General features: G+C 34.7%; 2 protein-coding genes across 2 annotated transcripts in view; one reads left to right on the plus strand and one right to left on the minus strand.

Moving 5' to 3' along the window:
* Nucleotides 1-1,849: 1,849 nt before the first annotated feature.
* The window catches only part of LOC135691149 (deoxynucleoside triphosphate triphosphohydrolase SAMHD1), a 34,922-nt gene continuing 15,798 nt past the window's right edge, over nt 1,850-20,973 (minus strand). The window contains exons 14-19 of the mRNA XM_065208926.2: nt 5,570-5,653; nt 4,786-4,860; nt 4,535-4,639; nt 3,492-3,583; nt 3,146-3,191; nt 1,850-2,808 (exon numbers count right to left, since the gene is read on the minus strand). Of these exons, the coding sequence (XP_065064998.2) occupies nt 2,716-2,808; nt 3,146-3,191; nt 3,492-3,583; nt 4,535-4,639; nt 4,786-4,860; nt 5,570-5,653 (495 nt within the window). The 3' untranslated portion in view covers nt 1,850-2,715. The remainder of the gene's footprint in view (nt 2,809-3,145; nt 3,192-3,491; nt 3,584-4,534; nt 4,640-4,785; nt 4,861-5,569; nt 5,654-20,973) is intronic.
* On the plus strand, nt 9,867-18,999 carry LOC148960437 (uncharacterized). Its single transcript, XM_089116178.1, has 16 exons — nt 9,867-10,043; nt 10,456-10,570; nt 10,940-11,163; nt 11,371-11,423; nt 11,573-11,654; nt 12,174-12,359; nt 12,508-12,653; nt 13,017-13,128; nt 13,265-13,348; nt 13,458-13,638; nt 13,764-13,853; nt 14,124-14,189; nt 14,464-14,536; nt 14,653-14,724; nt 15,109-15,296; nt 15,536-18,999. The coding sequence occupies exons 1-16, from the start codon at nt 9,867-9,869 to the stop codon at nt 16,201-16,203; spliced, it is 2,517 nt and encodes an 838-aa protein (XP_088972304.1). The 3' UTR covers nt 16,204-18,999.

Consider the following 20,973-nt stretch of genomic DNA (forward strand, 5'->3'; position numbering starts at 1 on the left):
AGCGGGGACAGCACTGTGCCCTTTTGAAAATGGCACTGTGTTTATGCGAATTGAGTAGTGAGATAAAATATTAGTGCGGTTAGGAACAAAATGAAAGCAATTAAAACGTTGGGTGCATTGGTTATGAACTTACATGCAATAATGCTATTTCTTTCGACAACACTCTAAAATGTAGGAAATTACTGTCGAATAAGGTGAGTGGCGTAACGGAGACACCTGGGGTCCTAAGGGAAAACTGAGATGGGGCCCTTTTGAGCGGACTCTAGTAGAGCAAGTCAAACACTAATGCAATAAGCAACACTAATCCAAGCTAACTAGTAGAAGCTTCAATTGAAATAATCTAAAAGCTTTTAAAAATGAGGTGAACTTTAGCAAGTCATCAGAAATTATAAGAAAGAAGTTGCCATACCAATAAAGAAGGTAACAAAGATGGAAACCCTTTGATCAATCATAACTTCAAATTAATGCCATAAAGAATGTCTGCCAGAGTCATTCATTCATTGCCAGTCATTGCAATTGTACAATTCATTTGGAATTTCATCTGCAACTGCAGAACGTACTTTTAGCACAATGCAGCGTGATACGACACGACAACCAATAGCCCACGGGGTGGGGGGGGGGGGGGGGTTAACTGAGCCTAATTTTTAACGGGGACGTGTCATTTTGGTTAAAAAGTTTGAGCCCGTAATTCCGTAAATGTCTGAAAAATGTGAACCTTAATTCCGCAATCATGTTGAAAACTATACCCATAATTCCGCAAAGCAAATAACAATTTTAAAGCACAACAAAATCATCAAACAAATTATGCATGTCCTCTGCCAAACATCCCAATATTGCACATATTTCATACTTTCATTTCTAACTGGACATTCATTTTGTTAAGGCTCAATCTCCCTCCTAATAATTTTGCAATATTTTTCGAAAATGGTACCCATTGTTCTGCACATATTTGAAAAACTGATCCCGATAATTCCGCATTTTTCAGAGAAAGGTACCCCTAAAACATTGCGCGTCCCCCCTACCTTCAAACATGTTAAGGTACCCCCCCCCCTTCCCACCCAGCAAAAGCCTAGAGAAAAGAATGGGAAGTACTAGACTGGCCTTTTAGATTAAAAGTTTTATTGGTACCAATGTATTATGTTATATAATTTTTTGCTGTAATTATAATATTCGTCATTGAAAATTGTGCCCTTTTTGAGTAGCTGCCCCCGCCGCCTCAAAATGCTTCGGGCGCCCCTGCATATAGGTTCATACAAAATATGATTTCAGGAATGCACAATAAAGCGGACGAATAATGGATTATATTATGAAACATATACCTATGATTCAAATATCTAGTAAATTGTTTTAGCAAAAATGGCTTGGTGACAAGAAGATTTCTGAAAAACCGTTCTATATGTATGTAAAATACTTTGAAGTAGCCAATACATTACGGCGTTTGATTCTACACTCATAACACTTTAGGGCTGAGTTGGACCATAAGCTAATTTTCAAGTGAGAGGCAAATGGATGTGCAATGAAGACCAGCGAGAAGCATGGCCCCTTGAAATTTTTGTAAGAAAAGTTGAAACATCTGAGGCTAAGGAAATTCATTTTAGAACCTTAATATTATCCCCTTTATCTCATTTTCTGTTGGCACTTTTATTCACTAAAATGCATATACATTTATTTATATAATTTGAATGTCTTTTCGGTACAATTAATTGAAAGCATGAAAAGACGAAATGATCTAATTTTGCTGAATTTCTCGTCGAAAACAAATAGATTGGCTAACACATTCAAAAAATTTAGAATGTAATTCCGTGATCAACAGGAACTGCAAAAGTAATGATGAAATATAAACATCATCTTTTGTAATAAATTTCTTTGACAAACAAAAACTTGTTACAATTTAAATTAATGGTAAATGCAAGCAAACAACTGCTGAAATTGTTGCATTCAAATATATTTATTTATATATATCCTAATTAGACAAATTAAGCTACCTTATAAAGAATTTCAAAGATTGTGTTTGAACAAATTTGCATCTTCAAATACAGAAGAGCTTCGTAAAATACAAATATATGCTATCAAAATTGATATTCAGATTACTAGTTACTGAAAGACAACTGTTAGTAAATTTATCTTTTTTAAGGCTGGGATACACGATAAGTTTCTGCATCAAAATTACTTGGTTGGAAGAAAATTCAAGAAGAGGAACGACACTCTTGAAAGATGATCATCAGATATTTAGCCTAAGCATGGCCTGTAGATCTCTCATTATATATCAAATATTGAATCCGATAGTGCGGAACTGTGGGAACGATACCGGAACAATAGAATATACCAGCTCACGGTATCGTAAAGATCTGCATCGAGAGACTGGTCATATGTTACATTAGATGCGTTTAGGGATCTTCCGCTTTCGAATTCTGCTAACAACATACCAAAAATCAAAATTGGAGTCATTTACATGAAACGGCCTTCTAATCCCATGCTTCATGGCTTTAGTACACGGCGAGGTAACAATGCTGCAGATGAAAATCTAGTGGCCCATATGTTAAGTTTTTTGTCATGAGGTGACATGCAGAACCCTGACAAATACATAATTTTGCAAGTCAACATAAGCTAACATTTAGTTCAAACTGGTCGTGTAATTCAGCCTGTACTTAAAATTGGTAACAATTCTCGAAAGAGCTAAGTTTATTTCCATACACAAATTTCGACGAAATGACTCTAAAATTGGAGTCTTTCTTTGAAAAATGGATTAATTTTCTTCTCTTCGGCCTTCTGTTTGCTTGGTGTAAGCTCTGGATATAACGGGCACACCTACAAAAACAAAAATGCTATACTTTACTTTAATAGGACCGTCGCTACGTAAATAAACTTTGTTTGAAGAGTAGGGCAAGTATTGAATTTTACATCAAAGGCACTATGTTATGACGCATTTCGCTGGCCATTTAAATTTCCCCTTGGTTGGACTACACAATAGACCTATTGTGACATAGTGGATTTGGTATTGTTTCAGTCTTATACATGAGCTGCCTATCTCCAGGATTTTACTTAAGTGGTCAAAAAAGATTATTTGTTACAACATAAAATTGTTAAATACTTAGTTTCTCTTTATATTCCGTCGGCTATATGCATCATATACAATGAAATTTACCCTCGGGGTCGGTAATGCAGTATTTAGGCACCACTTTTCGAAGCATCTGCAACAAAAGGAAATGATCAATAAGTGTCGATTTAAGTCATTTGCAGCTTCGAGCAACTTCAAACTAGAAGGAAGCATCTAAATGGTGGACTAATTTTCACACTGATAACGCAATTAAATTCTGGTACATTCGTGATTCTATAAAAGCGTGATGACTGAAATCATTCAAAAAAGACTGTTCACGAGCTGTGAATGCAAAATAGAAATGGTTTCCTTAACATGTTACAATATCTAAAGAGTATATTTTAAGCAAACCTATGAAGAATAATTAGGGCTTAATTTCAAAGGAAATAAAGACCTTTGTCCCTCTTCTAGGACTTGTTGATCACGGCTTCTGCAATACAGGCGAAGGTGATTTTCCGCGAATTGCTCCGGAAGCATCTGGCTCACCTAAAATTCCATCAAACATTATCTAAACTCAATTTCGAACTCTAGTAAAAGTTTTGAGTAAACAAAATTTATATTTACCATTAATAGCTTAAAATTTGGTGTTTCGGGTTTTGAAGTCACATCATTACGTAATAGTCATATAGATCAAATGATTCGTGAGCTAAATTCCAATAAAGGCTCCAAATGTCACCCCACCCAATTGCGGCGCCAGCCACCAGGCCATTGGGGGGGGGGGCAAATATAAAAGTAGGCCATGACCTTTTCCCTGTACCAATATGCACTTCTACCACCAGGGAACGCCAATTTAACCAATAAGGAACGCCAATGACTAACGCTTGGTTAGGAAAAGGCAGTTTCAAAATCTTAGATTAACATTTCAAAGGTCTGTGTGATGTATAGCACTAGACTAACTAATGCCAACTATAATTAATGAAATAATTATTGCTAACTTCAATATACAAAAACCAATTTATCTCATCAAACTTAAACGAAATAATAAATCGCTAGCCAAGAACTGGGGGATGTGGCCAATTCCCCCTGTAGCACCGCTAATAATTCCACCACAAGTTGACCTAGCCTTGAAATGATATGTGTCAACCGTGTCATTAGTTCTCAGAATTATCTAAATTCATTTTCGACGAATCCATATAAGATGGGGGATGAATTGAAGTTTTCCAAATTTGATGGCAGTTTCACTTGTCAGAAGTTGTGTCAACAGAGGGCAGTAAATTCACAAAGATTTGTTTATCAGTCAAAAGCATTTACATTGCAAATTTTGAACAATTTTGAAGAATAAAATTATGAAGATTCAAGCATGACACGGTGCAAGGAATTCAGTGAACGATTCGGCAGCAAACGTGGTTTGTGATTTTTATTTGCTGAAACTATTTGCTTCAGAAGAAGCAGTTTTCTGATGTACGTGGGCGTGGACAAAGTGCAAAGAAGATTTACCTGGTCTTTACGAACTTTCACGGCCACATTTGGATCGGATTTGTGATAAAATCGAAGAAAATCCATTGGGTTTTTGTCTTTCATGCCATAATCAAAGTTGATTATCTATAAAATTGCAAATGAACCTAAGTCATCAGAACCAAAGCAGAAAGGCATATTTTAAAGAAAATTCAAATACCCGAAATAGATAAATTCATATTGCATGAAAAAATGTCGAATTTTCTAAATTAAGGAGAATGATTCCTATTTACATGAACGATGAAGTCATCGGGATTCAGAAACTTTGAAGACGCCACTATTTCCTTTCTGGTCTCTTCCTCTCTGCACTGAAACGAAACTTGGTTCGTTAACCATATGTCAACAAGGTTTGAATAGCCTGCACACAGACTCGACTGGCTTTCCCAGTGATGAATTTATATGAATGGAAAATTTAGGGCTTCTCACTGAATTTTCCAATCAACTAAATTCATCTCTCGATCAGTCGAGTCTGTGCACAGGCTAGGTTTGAATAATTACTGTTATGCTAATTATGAATCCTATATAATGATTATTATAGTGTCTATTCTACATTGAAGATTTTACAAAGTAACAGGGCCTACTTTCATGCCTCTATTCTAGTTTTTTCCTTTTATTTGTCATATTTTTTTATCATATTAATATTCAGCTAATCTTATTTACAATTTTTACTACAGGAAAAAACAAATATAAAAGACTGTTTTACAACGGCTCCTGCATTAAATAGAATTTGAAAAAAACCTTTTTACAATAATTCATCTAAATCAAGAATAATAAATACTATAGTTGAACTGAAAGAAATGAGAAAGAGGTATACAATTTTAGAATTTAATCAGGAAACTGACAAGAACTTTATTGCTCCTTGAAACTTTGCAATTTTGATGCAATTTTGGCATTTAAATTGAGATTATTCCAAAAATATGTGTATAAACTTAAATGTACGTCAAAATTTGTACCAATGATCAGGGTTCATACAGGTGACCATGAAAACTTAATGAAGCAACAAGAATCTTTAAATACCTTGAGGATCTTAACTTTCAGGATGGTCTGTCCAATCAACTTAAACAAATCTCTTTTTCTTATTCTTCTTAAAAGGTCTCTTGCCTTTAAAAAATCAAAACAGTCGTTAAAAAACGCGCAGAATTCAAGTGCATGACTTAAATACATTCAAACACAGCAAATAGTATTTGAATACAAGTTATTAGTTTTGTAAATAAGGTTTAGAAACCTGTCGACTAATCAAAAAATTTATGTTCACAGCTGCTCTATTTTCTCAAACTACGAGGAGGTCCTCTAAAAAACCTTAGGTTTTCCTTGTGCGTTTGAAGTAATTGACAAACATATTTCTATTGTAGATACTGTGATAATCTTTTGAATTCAAAGTCTATGTGCATACTTGTAAAATGACTTTATAATGAAATACAAAACAGGTTCTAGATTACCTAAATCTATCCAGAAATGAGCAAATTTATTGAAAAACGACGAATGAGTGAAGAAATCAGATTCTGAATCCAGGACTTTTATGATCCACTGGCAGCGCATATATCCCTCAATTTACCGCTGATATTAGGGGCAGCAATGTCACACAAGAGATATAACTTTGGTTTGTGACGCAAGCACATCAAGAGATGAAACTGTCATGAAAACTTGAAATTTGTGTTGTTATTACACCCGTTCCGTCTCTGATCAATCGATCATAACGAGGTTAATCATTTGATTAATCCCGTTTGTATCAAGGCGAGTCTATGAACTCTGAGTACTCCCAAGCGCCCACTTTAAAAGCGCGCGAATTGTATGATTAATCGTCGCATTGATCGACCACTCCGCAGTTTTGTTTTGGACCGACGGCAACTAGGGTAACCGCGTTAATGGCGGGTCGTCGGCGAAGAAGAGTGAAAGAAATCGACGACGACATTGAAGTCTTCTCGTTTAACTGTCGAAGCATTAAAAAAATCCCAAGAAGATCACCAGAAAGATTACGTCAATTACCATTAGCTGGTCATCGAGAGAGGCCTCCCGAAAATGTTTCAGACAGTATTCCTGAAATAGTGTGCCAGTTGTTTAAGTTTCGTTTTATTTTGCTCGTACCAAGTTTTGGTGCGACTATCGAGCCGAGTAACGTGGGAGCCTTTAGCAAGAATATAGGGCTCGCTCGTTCAGCTGACAACTACGGGGGTCAAATTGTTTCTAAGATACAGTTTTGAAAAAATCTTGACTGAAACTGTTTCGCCGGCCAATTGAAATCGGTGCACTTGCGTTTAGACTTTATTTGTTTTATTGTTTTGTGGGGTTCCTGGTGTTTAATGTTGCTTGCCTTGTTTATATGACGAGCATTGACTGGGGATTTTTATGAACTAGAAGTTAGAAGAAAGAGGGTTTCGCTATGTTCTCAAGGTTGCAAATCAACCTTTTGATTATATGCAGCATTCTGAAAATCAAGTCCACATGTCACATTGCGTTTTTTGCTTGTTCAAAAATTATCTTCCCCAAGAACTACACCTCGGTTGTGGGAGACACGCGCGGGGCCTTCACCCCCGGGTCAGACATAGAGAATTCTCAGAGTAGCGCGGACCTCTGTGCACTTTTGCATAAATTTTGCCTCTTGTATGACCGATTATACCTTTAAAACTCATACAAAATATAAGTTTAGCTGTTTAAGTTTCGTTTTATTTTGCTCGTACCAAGTTTTGGTGCGACTATTGAGCCGAGTAGCGTGGGAGCCTTTAGCAAGAATATAGGGCTCGCTCGTTCAGCTGACAACTACGGGGGTCAAATTGTTTCTAGGATACAGTTTTGAAAAAATCTTGACTGAAACTGTTTCGCCGGCCAATTGAAATCGGTGCACTTGCGTTTAGACTTTATTTGTTTTATTGTTTTGTGGGGTTCCTGGTGTTCAATGTTGCTTGCCTTGTTTATATGACGAGCACTGACTGGGGATTTTTATGAACTAGAAGTTAGAAGAAAGAAAGAAACTCTAATTTTAAGGAAACTGCACATTTTGATGAAAATAGGTGACTTTTTGGCGGGACCCTTTACAAATTTTTGCGGACAATGCTAATAGGTAAGAACAATCCATTTATGATTTTTGGTATCAAGATCGATATTTCATCTGCGACAATTGATGATACAAGAGGTCGACCGATTACACTTTTGACATTGCGTTCATGATAACAACATGGTTGTAATCGTGATGTTCATTTTATGCATTTTATCTTGATTTCGTGATTGGGAAATATGTTTGAAAATAACTTTTGTTTGGAAGAATCCAATGAAAAGTTCGGCTAATTTTAACGTAATTGACATTAAATATACAATTGACAGTTTTGATTTTGGTCATATATTGTTTGTTTCATTATTTAGTACTGGCCAATAATTTATCAGCCATTCTATGTCCAAATTTTGCAAAAAAGGCAGTGAGAGGTTATAGAGGCAAATTCTTTCTCTGCACATTCAAAATGGCGGATATGTGGATAATATTATGCTGAATCAGCAAAAATTAAAATAACTATAATATCTGAATGAGCAAAGATATCAACTTGAAATTTTCAGGTTATTTTCCTCTCAAAATGCTAAGTATCTGATAGGAGTATCAGGAAAATTTGAGAGGGTGCATTACATGACTGTCCCTCATTGGCATGGAATGACCCTGTTACAATTATCAACATATCGCAGTCGGATTTATTTATTTTCAACTCTTTACCGTAGTTCTGATTAAGGAACAGGGAAATCATTTCGGCAGCCTCTTCGTAGCCTTCCCCGTGCGATGCTAAAATTTCGATTAGAGTAATATCCTCTTTCAATACTAAATTCATATTTTCTGCATAAACGGACGGTAATTTTGTATTCCTAAACATTGCTAGCTTTTCTGCAATTGACCCATTTTTTAGTGAAGCTAATAAGAATTTATTCAAACTTTTCAAATTAACGTCTACTGCAACTTTCTTTTCGCATGGGCTCTCAACTAGTTTCAAACAAATGGGTTTTCTTTTCCCTTGTAAGGTTGCAGACTCTTTTTTCCTTTTAGAACCCTTACTCATAGCCATTTCCTTCCTCTTTTTATTCAGCGGGGCATGTTGTGATTCTGTTTCGCTTCCAACTGCAGTGCAATTTTCGCAAAACCACTTGTTCTGCCTTTTTATTACTGCTTGGACACATTCTACGTGAAACCATTCATTACAACTATCGCAAGCAATCATTGGGGAACCCCGTTCATAAAAATCCCCAGTCAATGCTCGTCATATACACAAGGCAAGCAACATTAAACACCAGGAACCCCACAAAACAATAAAACAAATAAAGTCTAAACGCAAGTGCACCGATTTCAATTGGCCGGCGAAACAGTTTCAGTCAAGATTTTTTCAAAACTGTATCTTAGAAACAATTTGACCCCCGTAGTTGTCAGCTGAACGAGCGAGCCCTATATTCTTGCTAAAGGCTCCCACGTTACTCGGCTCGATAGTCGCACCAAAACTTGGTACGAGCAAAATAAAACGAAACTTAAACAGCTAAACTTATATTTTGTATGAGTTTTAAAGGTATAATATTTTAAAGGTGAGCTACGCGAATGTCTTTCAAGTACGGCTATTACAACATGGCCGCTTGCTGAAAGTGTATGGCTGAATGTCTACTGGCCGAGAAGCCGCTGTGACTTGAAATAACTTCTATCTATCATCGCGACAATAACGAACCGAAACGGCTTTGGCGGCACTTAAGAACATAATCTTGATTGACAATCCCTATACTGGGGCTGGACCGTATACTGGGGCGCCTTATACTGGGGGAAACGTTACCAATATGGTTGACCTGATGACGAAGCAAGGTATGGATGTATTCAACGTAGGCAAATGTGTTGTTTAAATAAAGATCAATTCGATGTTACTTATTCTTTGAATAAGGGGTCTAAAATCGAGCAGAAGTCAAGGAATTCGTCTTGGGTCTAGATTCATAATGGCTACCGGCCTGTTAATTTCCAACTTTGCCGAATTTAATTTCCAACTTTTTCCAAGTAGGTTGACAGTATATCGTGCAAAGATTTAATATTTAAACAATCATTTGGTGGTACAAAACTTAAAAATGGCTTTGAAAAAACCAAACATTTGAGTATACCAAAGCTTTTCGTCTGACACTCTTATGGATATAAAACATTAGAACAAAGATCAAAAACTCTATGCTAGGAAAAATATATAAAACTCTACACTTGGATTTAATATTTCTTATGCTAACAGAACGTATTTGGAATTTTAGAAATAAAAAGTCAGCATACTTTAAGAAAAAAGAAAAGAAGCTGGAAAAGTGGGATGAAATACAAGATTCCTTGATGCATTGCTTTATTGAAAATTGCTGCATCCCCGAAGAACAGTCATGTGTCATTTGTGGTGAAGAAGAAGCCAAAGTTCGTTGCAAGGATTGTGGTCATCAGCAATTCTTTTGTCTAAATTGTGCTCTGTATTTCCACAACAAAAGAAATTGTTTGCATATGTTGGAAGAATGGAAGGTATTTATTTGCTCCCTTTGACCTTGTTTGCTCTTTGTTATTCTACAAAATTTCACAAAAAATGCAGGAAAGAAACTTTAGCTTTGATGTTCTCTTTAAAATGTAAGAGAGTACTTATTTGTAGTTTTTTTGTGTCAGGATGTGATGGTGAAAGTGGCAACAGCTTTGCTTTAGTGACTTTTAAACCTATTGGTAGATTGTTATAAGATTTATCATATTATTCTTTTAATGACCTTCTATATCATCATTTTTTAAAACCTTTAACACATTTTGAAAGAAGCTAGCATGTTTAAAATTGTAAATTAATTCTCAGTCAGTCTGTTTAATATCATGTTTATGGTATTTTATGAATGACAAAGTGAAACTCTCTTTTTATTATGACAATCAAGTTATTTGTAAATCTCTTTTTAAGGAAGGAACATTCACAGAGCTAGAATATACTCCAGAGCTTTGTTTGCCACAAGGGATTGTGCATATGATGAATTGTTTCAAATCAACCAGACAATTGTGTATTATTACAAATGCTGGTGTGTTCTTGTTTAATATAATTGTAAAAAGTTCTCTTTTGTGGTTTTAGTGTTTCCAGAGAAACTGACAACCAAATATTGTTGAATTTATTTCTTATTGTATATTTTTTCAAGAATTATTTTTATAGTAGATTACAGTTACTAGCTATTGTATGTTAACAATGACACTAGGTGATAATCATAATGTGTCATACAACTTCAGAATACAAAGCCAAATAAATTGAAGTATAAAATGTAGTATGAAATCTGTATGTTTATATGATGTATGTGTAAGCTTCTCATTCTATGTGCATTGATTTAATTCTTTTATATATAGTTTTTTAGTATTTGTATCATTATTTATACCCCTAAATTTCTTTTATCTTGCAGGCTATGAAAAATATTGTAAAGTGACTTTTTGTAGCTGTGTGCCAGATGCATTTGTGCTTATTAAACATGGATTTTGGCCAGTTTCTCCTACATGCCCATCAGTAGCAGTAACTTTGGAGCTAATGGATATTCTTGAAGCCTTTTTCTTAGAAGCTCAAGTATCATTGAATAGCTTTTGCAGTGCCTTGAGATGGCGAAATATCTCTTCTGGAAAATCATGTCTTGTAAGTAGACTTTTTTATATCACAGCTTCAGACACATGTCCATAAATGTTAGTTAACTTGGGCATAATCAACTTTTGCATATTGATATTTTTTTACATTTTGTTACATATCTTCAACTTTTTGGTAAATATCTATGTTACTTCAGTTAAATTGAAGTTTGAAATGTCATCCATAACAATGTTTTTAATTCAAACATTTTTTTCATAGGTTAGTGACCTATACAACAATCTCACATCCAATGATACTTTTGAACAATACAGGTAGGTACTGATTTCTTATTCCCTAGTAGTTACCATCAGTGACCCTTTGGTAAAGAAGGCCCTCCCACATTTACTTAAAGTATTCATATTGCTATTTATTTTACATAAAATTTTCCATCTACTTTTGCTATTTCTCATTTTATCTCTAGACATTTCATGTACAAAATCAGATTCCTGCGAACACTTTGCCCAGATGTAAACAATGGAACAGAGTGTCCTGCATGTCCTAAGGTTTATAATCTTTTAAACTACAGCCAGTTATATGCTTCTTAAAGGAAAATCCATGAAATAAAGTGATCTCAAAAACTTGTGACTCTAATGTTTGTTTAGACTTTAAATAGATAATCAGTAAACAACAACTTGGTTAACATTTCATGATATGATTCTTCAGAATAACTTTCACTTACATTTGGAACGTAAAATAATGACTCACAAGATACAGGAACAAAAGCAACCCTATTTTATAAGCGAAAAGATGAAACCTAGTTTAACAATATATGCATGTATGTTCTTAATATTTCTTGAAAATAATGTGAGTCTGAAGAAGCTTCCAGCAAAATGTTCACCAAAGTTGTTCTTTTACTGATTGTCAGTATATTTATAGCCATCTATACATCAAAAGCTAAATGTCACTTTTCTTTATTCAACTCTACATCAATTTGCATCTTAGAAAGTATATTGATTCCAATGAAATTTCTTGTCATGTTTTTGGTCAATATTAGGGTGATAATTTCTTGTTTTGTTTTGTAGGATGGAATAGCTCCTACCTTTTGGAACTTTGATGCATGCTTTGGATTATTTCGGAAAAAATCTGCTGGGAAATTTCCATTCCCTTCTCTCCATGGACCGTTATATTTCGAGGAACAGGAGTTTGTCGATAATTACCTTGCAAAATGCAAGACCTCGCAAAAAGAAAAAGGGTCAGAAAATCTGAAGGTGAGCTTCACAACCCTAAATCTTGCTTGAGTGAGTCTCTTATGTATTTTATTTTGGATCAGGAATGCTTTCATATGTCCACTAAAGCATATTCTTATTGCTATCTTTTCTTTTATACTATAAAACTGAAAATCCACGTTTTCTACAGGAATGTAGCCAGTTCCAAGCTGGTACAGAAGTTGATGCAATTCATTCAAAAGGAAAGAGCAAATTGTTTGATGAGAAGGCTGTCTTTGGTTGTGTTTGTAGGCATGAATTCCCTTTACGTTTCTTGGACATAAAGCATGGAGAAAGGTAAGATTCTGCTTCAGCTTATTGTTATCTCAACTTAAAGTTGATAGGATATTGATTGGCTTTAATGTAGTTCAAATGTACATAAAGAAAATACAAAATGACATAATAATCTGATAAACAAATTTCATTGGTAGATAAAATGTGGCTTTGAAAACAATAAATTATTTCCATGAATTAAAAAATATAGTTCATTTGTAGATAATTATCAAATCCAAAGTTTATCAATTTTGATTCCAATTTATCAAAACATTGTTTCACAGAGACTATTTTCACAGTATTCAAACAGAAATGTTTTATTCATCAAGGCCTGCTTAAAAATGTGATGTAATTATTGGTACTACTAATATTGTGTAATGATAACAGGTTTGGGTACATAACGTATCTACTAGAACAGCTGTTGGAGGATGGGAGGAACATAAGAACAAAAAGGAATGTCATTTATGATATTGGCTGTAAACTTGACCGTCATATTGAGGTATGTTTTTTTTTCTTCAGTTGTGACAAAAAGAGCAAATTATAAATGTTTTGCAAATCTTCAAATTTTCAAATGTATGTACATTAAGCTAGGTTATTCTGATGATCAAAATTAAACAGATTTTATTTTTATTTAGCTGGCTGACAACCAAAAATTATTGGGAAAAGTCACTTGCATGGTGCCAGCCTTTCATGCATTTGCCCATTCCACATCCTGTCAGGTAAAACAAAGTTTTTAATATTTTCACTTGAAGATTCTTTTTTGTTAATTGAGATTTTGAATTCATATGTTACCAGATACAAAACTTTGTTTTTAATTGTCTCTATTAGATGAAATATTCAATTATGTATCAAGATGGTGCTGGTCTATCTAATGGTGAACAATGCGAACGGCTTTGGTCATATTTGCGACGTTTCAGCAATATTACAAGAGAAATGACTGCTTCTCATCGCCAAGATGCACTTACTGACGCCCTTTTATATTACTCCCATAAAACAAGGATGAAAGCAGGTAGCTAACATTCATTCTTTGTTTATTTGTTTGACATCCTAGTCTATCCATATGATGAAACCTTATATATTTTTATATAAAACTATCTAAAAGTATAACTTTGCAGCATTTAATGTACTTTCCAGGTCTGTTAGCTGCCAGTCGCTTAAAAAGAGCCAATGATGCTTACAAAACTTCCTCTGCAGAGTTATCGAATCTTTTAGAAGACCTGCCAGGTATGATCAGGATATATGAATCCCTGTTTATCTCAATGCTAATTGATAATTGTTCTTTTAATATCAAAACTGAAAGTGATTCTCGCATTTAGGTTTGTTATGAACTGCTGAGATATTTTCGTTATCAAAAAGCAACTGCTTCAGTGATAAATATTTTTTGAATAAGCAGCAAATTATTAACACTGGTATAACTGTCGTTTTTATTAACTTGATTCTGCTGATTTTTTCTCCTAAATTTTCAACAACCCATTTTGCTGCTTTTCATAATAGTTGAAAAAGATCAAGTCATTGAGTGGAAAAAACAACTCACAAACTTATCCAAGAATCGGATGAAAGGTTTGCAACTTACTTTGGATTCAACTGAAGGAATAAAATGTTTTCTCAAATAAAGGAAAGTTATTCCAACTGACTATAATGTCCTCCTTTGATTACTGTTAAATTTTTGTGTCATGAATATGAATATCATGAATGTGAATAAGGCATAAGTATCTCTCAATAGTGTTAGTAGTCATTGATCATTGTTACTAACTTGAACGGGTTTTTAAAATGCGTAATATTTTTGCACAAGTTTTATATTAAATTTCAAGTTGATGTTTTGTTATTTGTCCAGAAACTAGTGAGTCTACTGAGCAAGGCTGGCAATTAAACTACGTCCGTCTTCTTTTGCTGAAAAAACAGTTGAGGTAATGTTCGATTTATTTTCAAATATTCCATCTATGTTTTATCTTTCATTCTTAAAAGTTTATCTTTCAGCTGACAGGGTTCATCAAGTTTCTAAATTTCCTATGGCTTTTTCTAGTGAAAACTTAAGCCACTCCTGTGATTCCGAGGAAAACATGTCAGTTAACCCACTTCTAAATAAGATGAAAAGGTCAGTGAATTATATTTTGTTGTTGTGTTGAGGGTAAAATGAAATACCCTATTACATAGGATACTTAATTTTTTTAACAACTTTGCTTAAATTATATTTCAATTTACCATAGGGCATTATTTAACCACCTGATAAATCATTATTTGCGTTAGTAAATAAAATTGACTGCAAGAAAGTCCTTTTAATTTGACAGCTTATGATCACCCTTGCTTTAACAGCAGTAGCTCTGAGGAAGCCCTGTTGACTGGGGTGAAAATTAGAAGCATGGCATCATTTTGGCGTTTGTCTCAGCGGATATCTCTTATCATAAAGTGTTTTATCTCTTTTTGCTCAATAACGCTTATATGTTAACTGACATTATCTGTTATTTGTTCGGGATTTCAGAGTAGAAGCACAGTTGAAAAGGTTGGAAGAAAGTAACAATGTTCGCCGTCGATGGACAATTGACCAGCAAAACATCAAAAATCATGTTTGTGTAATTGAAAGTGAAGAACGGCAAGAGGCAATAGAAAAGCTGCGGGTCATGTCCTTCGATCGATGGTTCCTCCTGTCGTTGAAGAAGAAATATGCAAGTACGTTTACTTCGAATAGTAATGTGATAATACATCATCCCCTGATAAAAATGGAACGTTTCAAGCCAAAGCAGGAAATAGCAGCTGCCTTGGCTACGGTGAAAATTGTTTTGCCAGAAGAATCTGTATGACCTGATGAAACCGGCATTGCCACAATGAACTGTTATTTCTGTACTTTGAATCCCCTTTAAAAATTTTGAATGTTTTTTTATTAATATCTTTTCCTTTTCGTATTGTAGCTGGTCAAAAAATTGCAAAAATGCTTTCAAAAAGTATAAACATTAAAGTTAGCAATATCAAGCAAACCATACGCATATATAACTCTAGACCTGCAGTGAAGATGAACCTTGTGCCAGACACAACACGTAAGATTGATTGCAAAGATGCTTTGGATATCCAAAGTGCCTTATACCGAGACCTTCCAAGCTTTGACAGTGAAGCCATTCCATCAGAAGTCAAACGGAAGGCTGTAGAACTCGATGTTATGCGTCACAGAGCTAGAGAAGAAATCGAGTTGTGCAAGCAGGACATGGCCTGCATAATGCAGCATCTAATTGGAGAAAAAATGAAAATTGCCTCGGCAATACATAGACAATCAGGACTTTCAAGAAGCAAATACACCAGGGGAGCTTTAAGTCTCTTAAAAGGCAAATTGTCAGATTTTGAAAGCTTGATATCGTATAATGGAAAGATGTTCGTGGATGAAGGGGGGTTGAGCGAAGAACTAGTGAACTCGCTTCTGAGTACCGACGCCACAACATCTATTCAAAAGAGTAACCCTTCCAGGTTTTACGATTCAGATGTGGAAGATGAAGTGGAAGAGGAACCCAATCAATTCGATGACTTTGCATTTGAAGAGAGAACAGAATATGATCCTGGGACATATTTATCTGAAGATAGCGTTTAGAGACTCTTTTCTAATTCTTGTATTTTCTGGGTACAAATGTTAATTGAAATTTACGTTATAAATTGTACGATATATCGTTGTTTTGCAAAATATCAAATCTGCTTATATCAATCATTCCATTCCTTCTTTTTGTATGTATTTTGAATAATTGCAAGTGAAATATCATTATATAATTGGATACCCAATTAAGTTGAGAATAAGTGGAGCAACAGTCTCCTTCAATTCAAAGTTTCCATGCATATTTGGATCGATAGTCGAGAAATAGTTGGAGAATTTGATGAGTGGAGCGCTTGTTGGCCTTTAGGGGTATGGTAAAAAATCGGTAGGATGTGATAATTTATTAAAACAGCAAAGAATTGGTGATAATATGCTAATACATGATTGTTTTCATGATTTGTGTTCAATTCAAAGTTTCCTTGCATATTTGGGCCGATAGTCGGGAAATAGTTGGAGAATTTGATGAGTGGAGCGCTTGTTGGCCTTTAGGGGTATGGTAAAAAATCGGTAGGATGTGATAATTTATTAAAACAGCAAAGAATTGGTGATAATATGCTAATACATGATTGTTTTCATGATTTGTGTTCAATTCAAAGTTTCCATGCATATTTGGGCCGATAGTCGGGAAATAGTTGGAGAATTTGATGAGTGGAGCGCTTGTTGGCCTTTAGGGGTATGGTAAAAAATCGGTAGGATGTGATAATTTATTAAAACAGCAAAGAATTGGTGATAATATGCTAATACATGATTGTTTTCATGATTTGTGTTCAATTCAAAGTTTCCATGCATATTTGGGCCGATAGTCGGGAAATAGTTGGAGAATTTGATGAGTGGAGCGCTTGTTGGCCTTTAGGGGTATGGTAAAAAATCGGTAGGATGTGATAATTTATTAAAACAGCAAAGAATTGGTGATAATATGCTAATACATGATTGTTTTCATGATTTGTGTTCAATTCAAAGTTTCCATGCATATTTGGGCCGATAGTCGGGAAATAGTTGGAGAATTTGATGAGTGGAGCGCTTGTTGGCCTTTAGGGGTATGGTAAAAAATCGGTAGGATGTGATAATTTATTAAAACAGCAAAGAATTGGTGATAATATGCTAATACATGATTGTTTTCATGATTTGTGTTCAATTCAAAGTTTCCATGCATATTTGGGCCGATAGTCGGGAAATAGTTGGAGAATTTGATGAGTGGAGCGCTTGTTGGCCTTTAGGGGTATGGTAAAAAATCGGTAGGATGTGATAATTTATTAAAACAGCAAAAAATTGGTGATAATATGCTAATAAATGATTGTTTTCATGATTTGTGTTCAATTCAAAGTTTCCATGCATATTTGGGCCGATAGTCGGGAAATAGTTGGAGAATTTGATGAGTGGAGCGCTTGTTGGCCTTTAGGGGTATGGTAAAAAATCGGTAGGATGTGATAATTTATTAAAACAGCAAAGAATTGGTGATAATATGCTAATACATGATTGTTTTCATGATTTGTGTTCAATTCAAAGTTTCCATGCATATTTGGGCCGATAGTCGGGAAATAGTTGGAGAATTTGATGAGTGGAGCGCTTGTTGGCCTTTAGGGGTATGGTAAAAAATCGGTAGGATGTGATAATTTATTAAAACAGCAAAGAATTGGTGATAATATTCTAATACATGATTGTTTTCATGATTTGTGTTCAATTCAAAGTTTCCATGCATATTTGGGCCGATAGTCGGGAAATAGTTGGAGAATTTGATGAGTGGAGCGCTTGTTGGCCTTTAGGGGTATGGTAAAAAATCGGTAGGATGTGATAATTTATTAAAACAGCAAAGAATTGGTGATAATATGCTAATACATGATTGTTTTCATGATTTGTGTTCAATTCAAAGTTTCCATGCATATTTGGGCCGATAGTCGGGAAATAGTTGGAGAATTTGATGAGTGGAGCGCCTGTTGGCCAAGGTTTTCCAGCCTTTCGTCTTACATTAAGGCTCAGCATTTATTGCTGATGATCGTTACCTTGCTGTGTACCCTTTCGCACGATGACAGGAATGGGTCCAACTATACTATCCTTGAAAAATGTTTTTGCTAAGTTTTAATGTTGGTTATTGCCAAAAACCTACGATAAAGCTGTGTTTTATAGATCATCTTCATTATAGTTTCTTTCTACTTATTTTTTTTTTTTTTTTTTTTTTTGCAATTCAAGTATCTAGGCCGAGATGGCCCTTAACTGCTTACAGTACTACAGCGAATTACAATTTTACAATTACATTTTTAACTACGCATTAATAACAAAACAACTACGGCGAATACAAAGCTAAATTTTCAGCAAAAGCTACTAAGCTACAAAATTATTAGCTGTTAATCTAAAATGCTTGTGGGGTCGCTTAAAAATTTTGATCTTTTTTCAAAGGACTTTTTGCAGAAATTTCCTAAAACCTTTGTTGTAATATAATCTTCTTGGCTCATTAACCAAATGTACATATTGAATTCGTTCAACGCGGAAGTATTTGGAAATGTTTTGTGGATTTTTTGTAAAAAAATTTGCCGTTCCTCGTTAAAAAGGGGGCAAGTTAAGAGGAAATGTACTTCATCCTCAACTTTGAAAATATCTAAAGTCTTACAGTACGGACAAAACCTTTCATCTCTTGGAGTTTTGTTTTTACTAAATCGCCCTGTTTCAATTTGAAGATTGTGAGCGCTGATTCTTAGTTTTGCTAATATGCATCTAACAGTGAAATCTTGTATGTAATCAAGATAAGACTCAAATTTGTAAATTGTTTTAAATGAGGCGTATAAATTTAGTTTTTTGTTCTCATTTATGTGTTCATTCAATCTTCCCAGTACTTCTGACTTGAAATAACTTATAACCTTAGTTTTAATAACTGAACGATTATCCGATTCCTGTATTCCATAGCGTACCCTAAGGTCGCAGGCATGAGATACCCAGTTAGAGTGGCCATAGTCTGCATCCTTTATAAGCATTGCAAAAGCTTTGCTAGCGTAACGTTTTGAATCTAGAGATGATAATCGAGCGAAGAAACTTAGAATACGTATATGTCTATGGGTTTGAAGACTTATTCTTCCCAGTTCAGCGTAAACGGCATCGGTAGTGGTACTAGGTCGAACACCCAAAGCATATTTACAGGCTTTTAGATGAAGAGTTTCTAGCTTAGACCATTCTTCAAAACCCCATATTTCTGATGCATAATTTAGAATAGGAACAATCGTATGATCGAATAGATAGAGAAAAAGACGTGGCTGAAAACCGCCCCATTCTTTGCTTTTAGCTATAAGGGAAAAATAGGCCTTATGAGCTTTCTCTTTCATTCTAACGATGTGTTCTGAGAAAGACCCGTTCGATTTTAACATTACACCTAAATATTTATATGAGACACATTCGTTAACTTCTTTATCGCCAATCTTCCAAGTTTTATTTTTTGTAGATTTAGCACGGGATTTCTGTTTTTGAATTATCATGACTCTAGTTTTGTCCATGTTCACGTCCATTTTTAGAGATTTTGAAAATTTGTCTAATGCATTCAATTGAGACTGAAGGTCTTTTCTATCTTTGGCTATTAAGACAAGATCGTCGGCATATAAAAGTGAGTGGACAGGTATATCATCCACCATTACCCCCTGTGAAGATGCTCTAATGTGGCGGTTTAAATCGTTCAAATATAAAGCGAATAGGACAGGACTAAGAAGGCACCCTTGCCTCACACCTCTACTGCATGGAAAAATATTTGTAAGGCTATCTTTACCTCTCACGCACGATTTAACTTTATCATAAAGTGATGTGATAACTTTTAGGAAATTACCCTTTATTCCATATGTAACAAGCTGCTGTAACAGCAGCTTATGGTCCACAGAATCGAAAGCTTTTTTGATCTGAAGAAGATAATGTCATAGCGGAACTGACCAGCAAAATGAAAAAAGTTCAGATCTCAGAAAAGAGATCCCTCCTCCCTCAAGTTTTCAATCCAGTTTTGAAATAATTAGAAAATCGACCTTAAAAAGTAGAGTGGATATGTCCACCCCAGTCCACCCCGTGGCGCTGCCCCTGGAGGAGGAAATAAAATTTTCAACAACTTTGTTAGGACGCTGTTGGACTTTTTTAATGAGTCGAGCTGCTATATATGTGACCGGAGAGCAGCTAATCACTTGACCTTTCAAAGCATTATTTGCATGGTTCTTTGCACAGTTTTCTACCTGGCTGGCTAGATGAAAAATATGAGAATAACAACTTTTACCTTTTTTAAGGATAAATACAGGTCATTATACCAAAGAGATATAAAAACTATTTGTGCCTTTTGAATTGGCTGTCAAGCAAATTCAGTAATTAAATATCAAAACTACTGCAAAATAACAGGAATAATCACAAAACAAAAAATTTATCAAATACATCAAGTAATACAAATATGTTAATACATTACGCTTAAGTTGGATCAATGCTGAATAAGTTTCAGTGTAAAAATCTCTTTTTTATAATAAAATATAGGGTTAACAATTTACCTCTTTTAAGTTTTACATCTACAGCGTTACGTTATTGTTAACAGTATTTGGAAAATATATTTTGTATGGTATTGCTATTAAAATTAAATCGAAAATTTTAAATTATTTTCCATAACTGTCACTAAGGACAAGCCTAATCGTACTAAGAATGAATTGAAATTTTATTCGCTTTCGGAACTTTCTTTCCTTTTACAAACAATGACAAGAAAAAGATAAGCTTAATATAGAAAACAACATTCGTACCATTTGTTATCGGATGGTACCGTAAAAAAACTCG

This window comes from Rhopilema esculentum, chromosome 4 (assembly GCF_057945365.1).
Source record: "Rhopilema esculentum isolate cy_ngs chromosome 4, ASM5794536v1, whole genome shotgun sequence".
Classification (NCBI taxonomy): Eukaryota; Metazoa; Cnidaria; class Scyphozoa; order Rhizostomeae; family Rhizostomatidae; genus Rhopilema; species Rhopilema esculentum.